This window comes from Liolophura sinensis, chromosome 1, assembly GCF_032854445.1.
Source record: "Liolophura sinensis isolate JHLJ2023 chromosome 1, CUHK_Ljap_v2, whole genome shotgun sequence".
NCBI lineage: Eukaryota > Metazoa > Mollusca > Polyplacophora > Chitonida > Chitonidae > Liolophura > Liolophura sinensis.
In genome coordinates this window covers 64,051,456-64,069,333 of record NC_088295.1, presented here as the reverse complement: position 1 = coordinate 64,069,333, position 17,878 = coordinate 64,051,456, and the positions used below count along the sequence as shown (strand labels likewise).

At 38.2% G+C, this 17,878-nt stretch overlaps 1 protein-coding gene across 1 annotated transcript in view; it reads left to right on the top strand.

Annotated features, from left to right (window-relative positions):
- LOC135463222 (neuropilin-1-like) overlaps positions 1 to 17,878 on the top strand; it is a 52,080-nt gene that overhangs the window by 21,814 nt on the left and 12,388 nt on the right. Inside the window, exons 2-3 of the mRNA XM_064740531.1 lie at positions 13,411 to 13,561; positions 15,868 to 16,045. Of these exons, the coding sequence (XP_064596601.1) occupies positions 13,498 to 13,561; positions 15,868 to 16,045 (242 nt within the window). The 5' untranslated portion in view covers positions 13,411 to 13,497. The remainder of the gene's footprint in view (positions 1 to 13,410; positions 13,562 to 15,867; positions 16,046 to 17,878) is intronic.

The window sequence follows — 17,878 nt, the reverse complement described above, 5'->3', positions numbered from 1 at the left end:
CACCTCATGATTTGAGATTATCTAAATCAGTCAAGTGCAAGCAGGCCATAGTTCTAGGTTGCTAGGTGGTCTTAATTAACTGTAATGACCAATAATAATAAATGTTCATTTCATTGCTTGGGTGTGAGGTTAGTGGTGGAGAGGATGGTGGGGGTTGTTATGGTGAAATTTTTTGACAGTCTGTGTATATACGGTCTGACAAGGTAGAGGGAATTTTCCTTGTAGCTCAGACTATGCAACCTAAAGAGAACCTTTTCCTGGATGACCAGTGCCTGGGGCAAGGAACCACTGGTTAACAGGAAACTATGTTTTCAGGGAGATACCATCAGAGTGCCCATCCTCGGAAAATAAAAGCCATTATTTGTCTCCTGAAGAAATTGTGTTTCCAGTTTGTCCCAAAGGTTTCTACTTACTTTTTGCACGCATATTCCAGTGTTCAACACTGTTGCTTCGGGGAAAATGTCAGATATTGATTCTGTGAACTGGAAGTTCATAAAGGCATCTTTAATACATGTATATGTCCATTTGGATGCACATTAATATTGCTGAGAAGAGATAGGCTGTATTATGTAATGTTCATTTCATGGTTACATCTACTTCATCCCTTTGAGTAATCAAGGTTGATCAATTTTTTCTTATAATTCCTATGTTGGTACTGTGTAGGCTTTTGTGATTGGATGAATTGTTCTACGTTTTACATTGTGCGGATTGTGCTTGTACCTGTTGGATGAGTATTCAGTTCTAATTGATGATTTATTTACATGTAGCCATATATTAACATCATTGTTTCTAATTGTGTAAGTTCAGACATCATTACAGATCGAAGAATTGACTGAAAATCCTCAGTTTTCAAATAATGTGTAATCTGTGTTCACAGCACAGCCATGTGTAAGTAAAAGACACATGTTCCAGAGAATCAACCTATTTTAAAGCTACCAGCGAGTTACCAGAGAATATCAGTCTTTTGGAAGTGTCTGAATACCGCACCAACCCGTTTTCTTTTTGTTTCTTGTCAACAGAACAGGCACAGACCTACAGTGTATGTGGAGCAATTCAGCAAGTGTTCCCTCATGGTTATCTACATTCAGCTTTGATGGTATTGTGTATAAACCGTACCTTCTTGTTTTTAAAGGTGTACACGCTCAGACAGCTCTGAAAATTATGTATTAAAGTTTTGATATTTTGTGGGTTATCTGGTTAGAAAACGCACACACAAAACTAAGTATGTTGGGAAGAAGAAACACTTCAGGAAATGTCCTAAAATTGTGTCCCAAAACATGTATTTTAGGAGGCAGACAAATATTACTGTTGATGCTGAAACATTTTTTTGCAGCAAGTTATCATCATGCTTTCCAAACAAACCTCAGTACGCCTTTGTAAGATCAACAGAACTGTCAAACTTAATCAAAATGTGCAACATGGTCATGGGCAAAATTTTACGTCATTTTTAACTCACCACACCTACATGTACATGTATAGTCAGCTTCAGCTAGAACCACGAAGCTTAAACGTTCAATAAGATTAAGGTTTGTTAATATGCTGATGCAGATCATGTTGATCAAAGAAAAGATTAGCTTTGTGAGTATATGATACATTAGTATCAAAGGAATCATCTTTCGATTGTTATTTATAATGAGATAAGTGCTTTAATGCTACCAACTGTAGGTGCACGATGTACGTAGGCCCAACCACTTTGTTGAAAGTATCATGTAGTCAAACAGACTTAAATCTGTGAAGATACGTGTATCTGTTTTTATGTGACTGACAGCCTAGCTATCCACAAACTATAATCTGAGAAATGCCATGGTTGGTAATGTCACCCTTCCAGACAAATTGGTCAGTTCATATTTGTGCAAAAGACTGAGGTGAGACTACATAGCAGTGAGAGTTTCTTCCGTGTACCTATTGATCGTTAGATGCCTTAAGTCTGGCCCAGTACATAGCATATCCTCATCAGGAGAAGGCAGCTCGGCCTCCACATGGGTTGTGGGGGTGGGGGGGGGGGGGGGGGGAAGAACTGATTTGTCAGTGGTCCACGCAGTTGAAAAGCAAAGAGAGCATGCTGGGATTTGTTCTCAACCGAGGACTCGGAGCTTTGTGGCCCTCAGTTATAGCTGGTAAAAACGCTGCATACTTTCCAATTACCAAGCAGTGAAGCAATTATCACAGCTTTTCTGGAGCCAGATAAGATAGACTGAAGGGTGCATGAATCTATCCATTCAGAAAACAGTTCTCAACGGTACACACTGAGTGGATCCTTTCACACATTTCCGTGTTATTTGGCGAAATTGTATAAGCATGCAGACATGATTTTTGTATTTGCCATGAACTCAAATATCTTTAATAAGTTGTTTTCATAGTGTCTATTTGTATCAGCCTTATGAATAATTTATCAATATTTAAATCCTTCTTAACTTACGAATGTTGAACAGGAGGAAAAAACAATTCTTTTTAATTTGTTAATTTTATGCAAAATGAAGAGAAATAACAAGTTAAATGGTTGCACTTTTTATGGAATTGTGGCTAGTAGTTTTTAAGGCATTTACAACACTGCAGTTACAATTGGATACAGCACACAGATTAAGTCACTCTGTACAAGTAAATTGCGTTCGCTGGTGTTGCTTCTTTTCACTGCGTTAGGCAGATCTAATAACTCCTGCAGACTCATGCATCAAAATAATTGACTTCAGCATTGCGGGAGGGCATTGAATGGCAGGATTGTATGAAGCAAACAATTCATCATTAAATGTATCTCCCACATTTCTGTTTGTCACTCTCGGGGTACACCAGTAATTGCCCATAGTTCCTTGAGGCCCAGTATTATATTATATATATCTTGAGTCGTCCAACACATCAAAGAAAATGAAGAACACCATTTCAGCTTTCGAGGCATCCGTCCAAGTAGTCTTTTTCTGAATTATTCTAATCAGTAATAAAAGAGGCCAATATTATTTTTCCTGTTCTGGAGATAGGAAGATACCAATACTGTTGTGTAATTCTGATCAATTCCTTGCCAATTTCGGATTGAATGTATATCAATATTTGGATAGACAATGTGGCCATATTGCCTGGCTGTCATACTTTAAGTGAGTAAAAAGTCTTAAAGATCGATTCTTGCAGAGAATTTTACAGGATCTTAAAAACAGCAAGCCATTACCTAGGCCGACATTATTTTCAGCTAAATCATCCCCAAGTCTCATCAAGCTCGTGGAATATAGAAGACCCTACTCTTGGGTTGACTTCAGGAGAAAAGATCGATAAAAGTTTACCGCTATGCTTGATCAAAGCTCACGTGGGGTCGAGGCTCAACGTTTCCTGGCAATTCACACGTTTAATACCCTCTGATGTTGATTGATTGAATTCTCTCCCTTCCGACTGGAACTCTTCGTTTCTTGTGGCCTCTAGCCTGTTGTCACCTTGGCCTTGTCGCTTTCAATGGACTATCTTTTGTTGTAATCTCCGACTAACCAAAGACCTTGACAATTACACAAGATTAATTATCACAAACCGACGAAACGGCATTATCCAGCATTGTTAAAGGTTAGTCCATTGAATATGCAATTATTTGTCATCCAGTCCTACAGACAAATCGTGACAAACTTTGGTCCTCTTGAGTGACTGATAAGGACATTTCGCATTAATTCCCTTGTTTCCTCTAAACCATGGTTAATAAACTGCAAAGGTGATAAGCAGACTTGTAAAGAAATCTGTCTAAATTTTGTTCAATTTAAACAGAGATTAAAGTAATTTTGAAGTATAATTATCTTAACAATTTAAATTACACGTGTGTTTGGATCAGTTGCCAGCTATTCATGTAAATTTATTATATTCTCCTCTTAATTGTGGACTGATGGTTTTGACCAACATGGTAATTTATCAAAGGCTGAAGGTCTTTGTCAAGTCTAATACTGGTAGTTCTCAGGAAACACCAGCCTGCTGGTCTGTCTTTTTTATCATTGATGTTTTTGGACTTGGATGTTAAAAACTTGATACTATTTTATATGGTTATGTTATGAAGACACTGAATAAAGTTTGTGTTGTACATGAAGCCCTTGAAATCTCCTGCATTAGACTTTTTGTCCTTTAATAAATTACCTGATTTACGCTTCCAGTTCTCTGGACTTTTCCATGAGCAGAATTTTGTCAAAGCAAACAGATATGTATGAATGGCATCATGAGTTAATATATGTACACTGTTCATGTTTCGTGTGGATTCATGGTTTTGTCTTAAAAATGTTTCTCATTTGCAATTCAGCATCTGACATGCACTGGTTGTCTGTCAATCCATTCATTCATTAGTACTGTAGCAGGCAATAAAACATCTGTTCAGTATGTGGAATTCAGGACTAAACTGAAACAACTTAGGTTTGAAGAATATTTACTATTGACTTCAGAACTGATGACCTTTTGCAGTGCATGTGTCTGTTTTTTGATTTGTCAATTGAGCTGATGGTCTTTCTGATGTAAAAAAAAAAATCTGGTTGACTTTAGAATTGGAAGAGAAATATTTCTAGTTGAATTAATATTATGCTGTGTTGATTATTAGAAGCATTTGAATTCATTTAGCAGGTCTTGAGCCACAAATGCACTTTTTCAAACATCAGATTTGAAGGTCACATGAGTGAAGGCTGTTCGGATCTCAAGACTTGTAGGTTATGTTGATTGAAGGTTACAGTCACAAATATACCAGCGGTGCCATTAAGATTCCAGCAACAGAAACATCGGCTTAAAGCCATTGCCATTGTGTTAAAAGTCTACCTTGAAAGGACAAGTCTGGCTGAGTCTTTCTTCCCTGTTGGCATTTTAACAAAGTTTCTCGCAGTGTTGGGTCATAAAGCCTGCTCTCCAGTGGCCCATGTGTTATCTCCAGGCCATTCCAAAGATGACTTAATGGATTGCTGGTGGTCAGCCCATACCATTGGGGTGGACATTTAAGGCAAGCCACCCATCAGCCTGACTGATAGACAGATTTCTTTTCATAACTGTTATGCAGGAACCAGAAAAGGTGAAAGATCGATGATACGCCTTAAGAGCTCTGTTGTGACCCCAAAAGACGCGTTAAATCATTGGTCAGCCCTTGATGGCATCAGTTCCATTTAAATGGCAGTGTGGAGCAGGCTTTAACAGTTCACATGAGATAGGAAAACCTATCATCACTGTCTGGTAGCAGAATTGGGACTCTCACCCACTGTGTGTTTATACTCCCTTGTTCAATCTCATCCATAGCTTTTGTCAAAAAAAACTCATATGCGTAATGTGATTGGAGTATCAGTTCCAGACAGGCTTTTTTTTAGTAGATTATAAAATGGATGGGTTGTACGTACATTGCATGATTTGAAGGTAACTGTAAGCTTGTTTTCTGTGGAAGCGTCTCTCGTTTCATTTGAAAGAAGTTTTGACAGCCAGAAACTTTTGATGTATGTTAATTCTTCTCTTATGAACTTTTGTGAAAATGATGTCAAGAAATTCAAATGAAGCTGAAAACTGATATGTGTAATTTGTATTTAAGCATTTTTGTCTGATGACACTTCACTCTTGTTTGCATGAACACTATTCAATGATGGTGGCAGTGCTTTTCAGGAAGTACTATAAAGCTGAAGGCAGCTTTATAAACATAAGGAATTTTCCATCAGTCTCATCTTCATGACAGGGTAGATTTCTACCTCAGAACTTTGTAGACATTCAGTATGTAATTGAAGAGACATTATCAAGGAACATGCTGGAGCAGACTAGATCTTCATTTCAAGCACCTTTCAGCGCAGACTGACATTGCGCTGCCTGCTTTAAGTGAATTCTTGGTCAGGCTTATGAATATTCAGTGGTGACACCAGTCTGGAACAGGTTTGTGATCTCTCAATTCAGTTTGGTGAATGATGTTATCATGGTGATTCGCCATCAGTTCAGCAGGTGACCTCATCAGTGGTATCTGATGGTGACCAGATGGTACTGCCTGGACCGCTCATTGAGAGATGTACAATGTCCCATCTGTTGCCGGCAATCCTCTTTAATTCATCGTCTTTGAGTCGGTCCTAGTAGTCTGAGCATTTGATGATTATGATGATAATGATTTTGTCTTCTATAAGCACAGTGGGAGAATGTATTGATAAACAAATACAGCTGTAGATATGAAACATGGAAAACTGTATATAACATACATGTCAAGAGGAGAAAAGAGATTATGTACTGTATGACGTGTCAAATGCATAAATATTATGTAAAGCTTTTAATGGTCAGATACATGTAGTACATTTAATAGAGATCTGGAATTCTTTAGTGCAAGCAAAATGGTTCTGAGTGGACCATAAACATATCTTTGGATAAGATGTGTATATGGTTAAAATATTCCAGCATTGGTGATTGTCTAGTGGTGTCAAGGAACAAGTGTTGGGCATATCCCTCCATGTTTTGATAGGACATAAATGCCCTCTGACATGGTTCAGTTTGGGAAAATATGATGAAAACATGTTATTTGGCTTTTGGGTCTTTATGAAAGGTCTTTTCAACTCTGTAAAATGTAGTGATGTATTGTTTTGAAGCTGGGCATTGTTCATGTTTTATTTTGTTAATTTAATGTAGAAGGCATTTGGAGAATTAAAGGCAACAATTGTTGAATATGTACAATATCATTGCTTCTGCAAAATATGTGAGAAAATTTAATTCGCTAACATATTAGAGTTCCTGTTCATCCATTTCCCAGATGGTGACTTTTCAAGCTACCATTTGGTGCAGATTTTCACAAAACAATAAAGGATATGATTTTGGTGTGTACATCACAGACTGGAAACAGGCATGTGGTAGTTCCATGTCACACGGACCTATCTCTTTTTTTCATTTTTCTCTGTCGCTGCTTGTAATCTGTTGTTTAATTTTATTACAATGTGCCTCAACACTTGGATAGCCGTTAGATACTCATCAGAGAAAGTGGTTTGTCAGATTTGACAAAGCCCTCTAAAACATTTGCAAGATTAGCATAGCTGCTCTTGATCTAAGTCATGAGGACAAATGCCAGCCAACTGCTTAGGCTGGGCAGATGGCAATGCAGACAACACTGTAGCTACAAGAGCTCAAACTCTTATTAAATCACATTCCATTAGGGCGGTAATTTGGGAATCTGCGTTACAGATTATTTGACACACACATTCTGAACATACTTCTCATGTTTTGACAAATGTGCTTGTATGTACACAAGGTGTGTGTTTTAATGCATAGATAAATAGATTTTTGTTTGTGAATACCTGTAAATGTACTTGTATTCATGGATTTTTGTGCACATTTGTTCATGCTCTTTTGTATTGATGGATATATAGGGCTTATACATATGTTACATATGCGCAAACTGCTAAATATTTTATTGCTTTCAGTGGTGAAATGTTATATGTGAATGTATCATAATGAACATGAAATCAGGAAGCAGGTTTATTTACCTGTACATGAATATGGTCAGAAGAATCTGTCAAATTTGGACACTTAAGCAATAATATTGGTAAGCCTCAGCATATATGTCTATCATTGTATTGACTTTTGTTTAGAGTTACGACATAGTTTATGATTTTGTTGTCCAATTTTCAGTAACCATGATGTGTTGATCTACATTCAGCTTTCATGTCTACGATCAATCACTCTCTGTTACACAAAATATTTACAATATATTTCAGACCTGTTTATCACAATGCTCAATTATTTTTACTTTATATACGGTGGTGGTCCATTCTGTACATGTAAGTAGAGGAAACAGGAATGCCTGTGGAAAAAACCACTGACCTTTGGCAAGCTAAACACATGTGATGTACACACTCCCATGTCATAATAGAAATGAAAGACAAGGTGTTTTACAAACATGCATGTAAGATTACCAGCACAAACAAGAAGGACAAAAATTCTAAAATTCCATCACAGTCCAAGACCAGGCTTGAGCAGACAACTTGTGTAAGTGGTTGCATGGTTGGGAGTCGCACACCTCCGTACGCCCCAATCCCCCATTACCAAGAATGCATGTGACTTTATATGTAAATCTGTTGAAACATGATAAGGAACTTGCCTCTGGATGAGTCTATATGCCATTCCTGTGTATTGATTCATTTTGATACGCTTCAGGAACGCTGCGATGTTCTTCTGTCATGTACGTTTGCAAACAGCATGAGACATCCTGGCTATAGTGAAGTAAGAGCATCAAGTGACTTATTGTAAGGAATTGTGGCAGTGGGAGACTGTGAGTTTCCAGGAACATTATGTAAGAAAGGAATGAATAATGCAGCATTGTTCTGTAAAAAAGCATCAAATGTATTAAACCAGGCACGAATGTTTGGCTGATATGTGTTTGTACTTCATGTTTTATATACTTGTACACACACCTGTAAGTGATGATTTTATTCCTGTCACGTTTTAATCTGATTATATTGGCAAAGTTAGCAGCCATTTTCATATCATTAATTTGACTAATATGGCTTTATTATTATAAAAATCTTCTATTAGAAGATTTGTAGTGTTTTGTTCATTCCTGCCTTTGTGTTATGGTGTGTTATGGGAAAACTGTTTATGTAAAGATGTTCATTGTGAACAATTAATGGTAAGCCCAGCTCTAACTCAGGTGACTATACAGTGTGGTAAAAAGGTATCCCATGTGTGGGATATTTTGAGAAATTGTCCTTTTTGTGATACCAGAATGATTGATACATGTATGTATGGGGTTTTTTTTAGGTCTGGTATGGCTGCAGTTACATGTACTTCTGCAAGAACATTCGAGCTGCTTTGAGAAATCATACATTTTTTGTGGAATGTTTTAACAGTAAAACCTACTTTACGAGGCTTTTATCACATTTTGCTCATGTAGCATTTGCTATTCTGAAACTTTTCTTATTTGTGCAAAGTGTATGGAGAACTGTGCACTGTGAAGTTTTTTTCTGCAAGGTTTTGATTTTCCATAGATTTATGTTCTGTTGATAATGTTTAGATGGTATAATTTGCCTGGCCTATTATGAACTGTATGATATACGTGAACACAACCTATCTGGAAGTGATGCACTATCAGTGAGTAGGGGAGTGTACGGGTTGATAATCATTGATTTCTTATTACCTTAGCTGTGAAGGCTGTTGTCATGGTCATGTACGTCTGTCCGTCCGATACCCTAATATCTTGAGAACGGATTCATGTGTCAATATAAAATTGGGGTTAACTTGATTTGCCACGCTTGGATCATCAGGAAACCTGTCGAAATGAATATTGTCAAAAAATATTTGACTAACCTTTGACTTACTTTCTTGTGGTTACAATTCATGTTTGGGTTGGTAGCATATTATCTCCAAAATTTCAATTAAACATGACACAGGGATTTCTTAGGGAAATATATTTCCTATTTTAAGAGTGTTGTTGGCGCAAATGACCCGTGTCCTGAGGCAAGAGTCACTAGTTCTAGCCCCTAGCCTGTATTTTCATTGTGGTCAGCTCAAGTAATTGATCTTTTGACATACCTTCTTTGGTCAGATTTAATATTTGGCATGTTAACAATATATATCTTAGAAATTATACTGAGACAAAAGCAGTGAAACTTTATTGTAGGGGTCATCCCTACCCGATTAGGCAGGATTCAATGGCAGTGTCCTTTGACCTCCTTTCAGAGGTCATGAGTGAAATTTTGGCTGTTCACCTCTTGTGATTAATATAAAATGCATGTCTCCAAATCCGGCAGAGCGCTTTTCAGTATGTCTACTTTTCTTAGACTTTTTTGTGGGTGTCCCGATTCAAGCTCCAAGGGATAGCAATTGTTTTTTATGGGCTCAACTCAGTTCTTTCTTCCTACAAATGTGATTACTAATGTGTGAGTAAAACTATGTGTATTATGAACATAAGATGTAAAATACCAGTAAAATAAGTAAATGAAATATTGTCAGCAGCTTACAGCTGGCTTAACAAGTGAAAGTGCATTCTGTGACAACAATCCTAAATGATGCTGAGCAAATAAAAAACTGCAGACTCAGTTGTCAGGCTGAGTCAATCGTTCTGCCCTTTGTTAGGCGAAGCTCTGATAATCTCCAGCTCATGTTCAGTCCCGTCTTTTGCTTTGTCTTTATGTGTTGGAGGATTTCATGTGCGGGATATTGTACAAATAAAACAGCTAATATCAAGTGCGCCAAACAGAAATCATGACGCCTTTGGTAAATAACTTTGGGTAATATTAATAGTTTTTCTACATCATTGCACGATGTGGTCGCCGCTTTTCTTGACAGCTGAACACTGCGGCCAATCTCTCTCTGGAGACTGCCGTGGATGGATCCAGGTGGATTATGTGGATGTGGACGTGTACAGGTTGAGGGTGCAAGTGTCAAGGGTGTACAAGTAGAGTATAAAGCCAAACAGCCTGTATTGATTGCATCAGTTTATAGTCCTAGCATGAAGATCACATTAATTTCTGTCGGAATATGGTAATTTGTCCTTTTGCTTCTGCTACCTAAAAAAAAAAACTGGTTATTTTTATTCGTGTGTAACTGTAATTGCTGATTTTCTCCTTACAGTCAGGTAGACCCATATGGAGACAAGAACCCAATAAAAACTGAACACCCTTGATTGATTTTAGCTAACTACATGTAGCTCAGGATAGCTCCAGCACAGAGTCTGGGATCTACTGTGGAAACATAAAAGCTATACATGTACAATGGATTGCTTCTCTTTTGAACAGAACTGCGTAGACTTTTTTTTTCACAGATAATTTCTGTGTCTGTGTCAAAGCCTACATTTTACATCAGTGGCTGTAATGGTAGGCCAAGCTCTAAGAAATCACAGGTTTGAAGCATGACTTATGGTTTACAGACTCGTATGTCATTTCCAGTAAGCATTCCATTACACTGGGCTTCCAATCCAATCTTTGTCCCCATTGTCTGTGGACATGAGGTAACGTCTCCCTCTTCGAGCAAAACAGCTAGTCCCCTGTTTGACTCAATCATCATTGCATTAGATTATTATGTTTGCTTTGCTGTCCTTGTTACCAATTTGCTCTTTACGTTTTGACTTCCCTCAATGTGTTTGATGTAGTTTATGGATTTGCATTGATATTGAACTGAGATCTGGCAGAAGATGGGGTGAATGGATTGCTTCCCACTTACGGCTCAATTACTTTCTGGCAGTGCAGGAGGAACTGCCCTTTTCAGATTTAAACGCAGAAAGCGAACAAGGCCTTGGAAGTGATCTGGCTGACAAGTTTTTATGTTGGCAACCCTAAGCCATGTATACACAGCCATTATCTAGGACATACGCTTTAGGGCCAATGGATTAGGTATCAGTGAAATGTCTTTTTCATGTGCTAAATTGACCAATCTCCACTTGGAAATAGGTACCTTGATTTTTATATGTCATCACATGGGGTATACTGTCTGGTTCAGTAACCATCATGTTTTCCTGGACTAAGCCTTGGAGTAATTTTGTACCAGAGAGAAATCTGAAGTCTGGTAAACAATCGGTGGGGTATTTTGTAGGTAAATGCCCTGAGTACTGTAAGGGACGTATATTGGTTTGGGTCCCTTCATCACTTGTTCAGTTGGTTTGTTTTCACCCCAGCAGTGCATTCCTGACCACTGGGGTACATCGCAAGTTTGAATCTCTCTGGTTTAGCTCATTGCATAGTTCACTAATTTGGAGAAAGGGCCAGTGTGCACACAATTGGGAAAACTGTAATGCAAAACGGTATAATTTAGGGGGGAAAAAGTGTAATAGGGGGCTGTGATTTTCAAATACTGTAAACCTGGGTCATATATACCTTGAATAAAAACTTAAATGCATATTAAAGTGTAATAGCCAAATCAAACACACATACCTTCACTTCTCATATTGCACTTTACGCCTACTGTTTAAACAATAAAAGAGAGGTGTGCATAATTGAAGAATTGGATTATTCGTGGCTGTAAATTATGAAATAGAGTATTGGGAACTGGGCCCCAACAGATGGAGGTAGATTATATGACCTGAAACTGTACATGTAGCTTTAATTCAGGAGGTTTTTCAGGTACCCAGCCAGTGAAAATGGTTCAATCTGGTTTCTTTCACCCATAAACATGACTGTAATTACACTGTTTCAGCTTGTTCTGTCTATATCAAGTTTGCTTTTGATATGGTATCTCTTCCCATAATTTGTAATGACAGATGGCATCACAAAGAGCGATTCTGAATATTTCTGCAAAGTTTGCTTGTGGTAAAATTTGCATGTATCTTCCAGTAAGTTTTTGAATTGGTTTCAGTTTTGCTAGGTTAGCCATCCAAGCATTATAAAGCATACTGAAAACAGGGTTGAAGAACCAAACATATGTGTATGTGTATCTGAGTTACTTATATTTTCATTATTATTTCAATATTGTTATGGCAGGGTTTGAAACAGTTTTAATGAAAATGTGAACTATTTTTACTGGCCTGTGTATGTATATAAACTACATCGCATGTCCTTTCACCAATGCAGTCGCTGTGAATTCAAGTCCAACTTATGCTGGTTTACTCTCGGGCTGTACCTGGGAAGGCCTGGCAGCAACCTGCAGATGGTCGTGGGTTTCCCCCGGGCTCTGCCAGGTTTCCACCCACCATAATGCTGGCAGCAGTCATATAAGTGAAATATTCTTGAGTACGGCGTAAAACACCAATCAAAGAAATAAATACATCGCATGTCCTTTAAGCGGTATAATTTTCTTGTGTGGAAGATTGTCTTCAGATTAAAATACCCCTGCCAGTGAGAGCAGTACTTGCTGCCATAATGATGAAGTAGTAGGATATGACAGTGGAGTTAATTGAGTATTGAACGCTGTGGTGAATCAAACCTTGACAACTGTCACGGCAGACTAATGATCTGCCAACATTTCATTTCCAGTTGTCATCATTATGATAGGAAATTTAATCGCCTGAGTTTGAAGTGATCGGGGTCTGCCCACATTTTACCAACAGCACGTTTGACGGAGTATTTGTATGTTACTCACATCAACAGCTTATGTACTCTTATAGGTTCATTCTGTCCATCCACTTAGTAATCATGTACCCTCCCTCTGTGTGATATTCTACTGAGTTTCCTTGTTAAACCTCAAAAGAGCATAAGGTCGATCAACGTGGGATTTTTTATCGTCAGCTAATTCCTTTCCACCCTCACACATGTGCCATTGTTTTCCTGTTTGTCTGTGTGTATATTTAACCCTGGCTCCAGTGACTTGAGGACAGATACTTCATTTGTTTAAGACAGCTTAGATTACACTCTCAAAGAGACAGAGAGGTGAGGTTTTCCATATTTAGCTTTTCAAAGCTTTTTATGTACACAAATTTGTGTTGGTAGCTATACCACCCGACGTGTACTCTTTAACTTGGGTTGCCTTAATTTGCCTTCAAACAGCTTTGAAGTTTGTTTGTCAGGGGTTTCTCCAAAGCCATTTATTACCATCCGATTTCAGCGTTACAGATATTTTTGTGCTGGTTTGTGAAGTCGGTGTAAGCTCGCCCAGGATGAGAGGAAGTGTGAGGCAGGCTGGGACGTGACCATGACAGCATCGCCATGGATACTGATTATCATCTGTCTTGCGATGGTGACCTCCATTGAATCAGGTGAGACTGTTAGCATTACGCAAACCACTGCCATTAAACATGCCCACAGCTTGAAAATTATATTTGTAGCCAGACAGCAGTCCCTGTTTGCGCTGTCCTTCTAGCTCATGTTTGCCGTGAATATTAAAATGATTGAATTTTAGCCATGACTAGGGATAACAAGGTTAGGCTGTTCAGTGTGACTTTTGGGTAGCGCTGAATTGTGGATAAGTACGTCCACATGTGTTGCTGATAGGGTTTGAAAATATGTCCATATCAGAGTGGCTTCCAAAGAGTGTTTGCGTTAGAGAAGTGAGGGCAGACTTGAAGACACTTTATCTCGTGCTCAAGGCGTTTGGTAAGTCCAAGGTTTGTGTGATCAGGGCTTGCAAGATTCCTTCTTATTGATTGGTTCACCGAACACAGGAATGGATTTATTTGCTTTTACCAAACAAGACGGTTGTGCTCTTATTGCAGGAGGATCTTTGTTAAGCCCTTGTCCTACATCCCGCATGTGTGGATAATGGGATGAGATGAGCCCCCTGCCTTTTTCCACCGTGGCCCTTGGTCATTCACCCTCATCCACAATGCTTCTCAAGTTGGACACCTTTCAAATATTCAAATTATTTCCATATCACTAGCTTCATAAAGTGATGAAAAACTGGAATCAAGGGGCTTTGTTTCCTCACCCGATAAAACCCATCACAGACGCAGCATTTCGCAAACTCTTCGTACTAAATCATCTTTCCAGATGTAATCCTGGCCTGTATATGACAGAAATTGGTTTTGCTGGCGCCATATCCTCCATTTGCAATGTGTTTGTCACAAAAAGTTTTCGCTTTGTGAACATGATTTAATAGCAGCATGACCCTAAATTTGTGAACCACATCTGTTCATGACCAGATCTCATAACTGATCAAATTAGTACTTTTTTTTTTTTTTTAAAGTGTAGAGGTTTTAAATTTAAAAAAGAACATTTCCGAATACGGTTCATACAGAAATGGAAATGTATATTACATGATACTAGTACATGTACTCCCAAAACTGATCAAGATAACATCATTATTTTCTGTCAAACTTAATCATAGATTTACTAATAATTTATATGTGGTTTGTGGATTAAAGGTCCTTTCAAACTGGACCTAGCTTGTTCAGCATAATAACTGAAACTGGTCATAGTATGCCAGTAAACACAAACTCACTGAAGTGGATAGAGCCGTAGTTCATATACCCTACACAGAATCAATCAGCTTGGCAGACATTGATATTACCTGATTGATTTATTGATTGATTGATTGAGGTTCAGACTGATTAATTTTTGGTACATTTGGCATTTTGTGGCAGAAAATTGTGTGACTTTCTGTTATTTAAAACAATTACATTGTGTTACAGTTAATTCTTCTTTGTTCATTTTCTAAATGTATTTTACAACTTCTCTAAGGTAATATTTATGATGTTTTGCATTTGTTTTAGCTAAAATGAAAATAATGACTGACAGGTCTCTATCAGTGCAGCTAAATGTAGGCTTCCTGCTTTAAAGAATAATATATTAAAAGCTTGTTTGTTTTTTTTTCTCTTTATGGAGTACCGTTATGTGATGCAGCCTGACATATAAAAGTGCAAAAAGGGTCTCAAATTTCTTCTCGGAGCATAAAAATGGTTTTAATCTGCAGGTTTCCTAAGGCCCTAATTCCTAATAAATTAGCTGCTGTGATGACGTCAGGGGTGATAGCTGTCAAAACAACGTTGTCGGGAGGAGAGCCTGAATTGAGGAGGCTAAGCTGGTTCTTCCGCTGATGAAAAACATGCACAAAATAGAGGGGCTTTTAAGAACGATAAAATATACCTCACATTCTTTATATATAGTCAGGAGGTTTGTCAGGTACCAAGCGAAGGTCAGTGGCTTGGTCAGGGGTTAATGGCCATTTGCAAGGGTCATTCCAAACATTCTGTCTTTGATCTTGACCTCCATCATTTATGTGAAAAACTTATGAGCACAGTGTTAGTCATGTCAATTGAATAAAGAAAAAGAGGTATAAAATGGAAAAAAGTTTCAAAGAGAAAATAATTAACTGCATATGTGAAGAAAAAAAGCGCAGTGTTTACTTTCTGGTTGCAAACTATCAAGAAAGCTATAATTTTATGGAACTTCCACACAGTGAAATTCAGCGTTACAAAATGAAGTACAATGTAGTTAAATATTCATTTACTTTGAGAAATTCGGCACAATGATTTATTTCATGTGATTTCATTGAATTGAGCTCTACAATGTTTATAAAATGCACCATGTGAATGCAGCTTTAGCATTTTTAGAACTTGTTTTACAGGGTGTGATTTTACGGTGGATTATCGCAGTGGTACCAAAGGCACTTTCTCTTCACCAAACTTCCCAGCACCGTACCCAGAACTAGCGAACTGTCACTACGTATTCCAGGCAGCCGACAATGGTCGAGTCCAGATCAGCTTCTCTTTCTTTGAGCTAGAGGAAACGAATCCAGATACAGGGTAAGGTGAACATTTGTCAGTAGAATTGGGAATAAAGGAAACTCAGGAGTGACAGACTCCATGATTAATGAAATGACAGTAATTCCTGCTGTTGATACATATTGCATAGTTACATAGCTACCAACCACATTGGTTGGATTGGCCAATTTCAGGGCTTCAGAAAAAGTATAATTGTATCAATCTACACAGAATAATGTCTTCAGAGTAAACACCTTGCAAAGATGTGAAAAGGTTGAAGAATGTTTTAAACACATCTGTGGCACAAAGGTTTTTAGTCCAGTATAATGCTGGTGCAGAAATTGACCTGTGACTTGTGTTTTTATCTGGATACACCCAACATTATTCTGTTTAATAAATCTAAACATGCACATGTGAAACAATGATATGACCTCAAAGTAACACTAGATAAGGGTTCCAGAAAAGGTATTGAGAAAAGCATGGAAGTACATGTACATTGAAGCATTTTGTGGAAAGTTTATCATCTCACTGTCAGTGGATGCAAAATATCATTGTGTATGGGCACTGTGGTTATGAACTTAATAATTTGGTCAGCATGCACCGTGAACAGTTTTGGTCCAAGGTCTGTGACCTTTTTCCTTCTTCTCTTAGACAGACTTCTCTTAGTTTTTAGACAGACTTCTATTAGTTTTTAGACAGATCTATACTTGTTCACGTATCTGGAACTCGGGTCTTTTCAGGTGTGCGTGTTTGTCTTTGACACTTCAAATCTGTATGTAACAGTTATTTGTGCATAATAAAGAGAATACAATGTGATGATGGCCACGCATGCAGCTGGTTCATAGACGGCAGCCAGACAATGCTAGCCCCATTTTTGAATCAAGTCAAATGCTTGCGGCATTATCTGGAAAAGGATACATTGATACAACATGTGGATTAAAACCAAGGACATGTATACAGTTAAAATGGTGATCATCGTCTTGTCTTTAATTGTTCTATTCAAAGTGCACAGGAGCAACTAATAACAACTGTTGTGAAAAAAATGATCTTAAGGAGTCTACCCTAGCAATGCAGTCACATGCTTCAAAAATGGCAGCTTGCAAAGTTTTAATGGTGTCCCAGTGGACACGTCTGTTAAATTTTTGGTAATTAATGGTTCATGGTAATATAATGTTTATTATTCATGGATAATGAAGTGATATGAATTCAGAATTACTTTAGTATCAAGGGAAATCTACATGTATTTTTGTGGTGTGCTGCTGTTTTGATTAGTGAATGTAACCATTCATAGCGGTTTTTGTGGAAGCCTGTCTGGGAACATGGCCAACTGATTTCAGAACTACAGTACTCCACAGTTGCCATCTTGATCTGTGTAGTTGTGATCCACACAGTACTCCAGAGTTGCCACCGTGAACTTTGCAGTTGTGATCCACACAGTACCCCACAGTTAACTCTTGAACTGTGAATTTGTGACCCGCCCAGTAGTGCGCAGTTACCATCTCGAACTGTGCATTTGTGTGACCCACACAGTACCCCAGAGTTGCCATCTTGATCTGTGCAGTTGTGACCCACACAGTACCCCAGAGGTGCTATCTTGATCTGTGCAGTTGTGACCCACACAGTACCCCAGAGGTGCTATCTTGATCTGTGCAGTTGTGACCCACACAGTACCCCAGAGGTGCTATCTTGATCTGTGCAGTTGTGACCCACAAAGTACCCCAGAGTTCCTCTGAATTTTTTCACAGAGATGCCTCATTGAACTGTGCATTTGGTGGCCCACAAAGTACCCCAGAGATGCCGTCTTGATTTGTGCAGTTGTGAGCCTCACAGTACCCCCGGAGATGCCATCTTGAACTTTTTATTTGTGATGCGCTT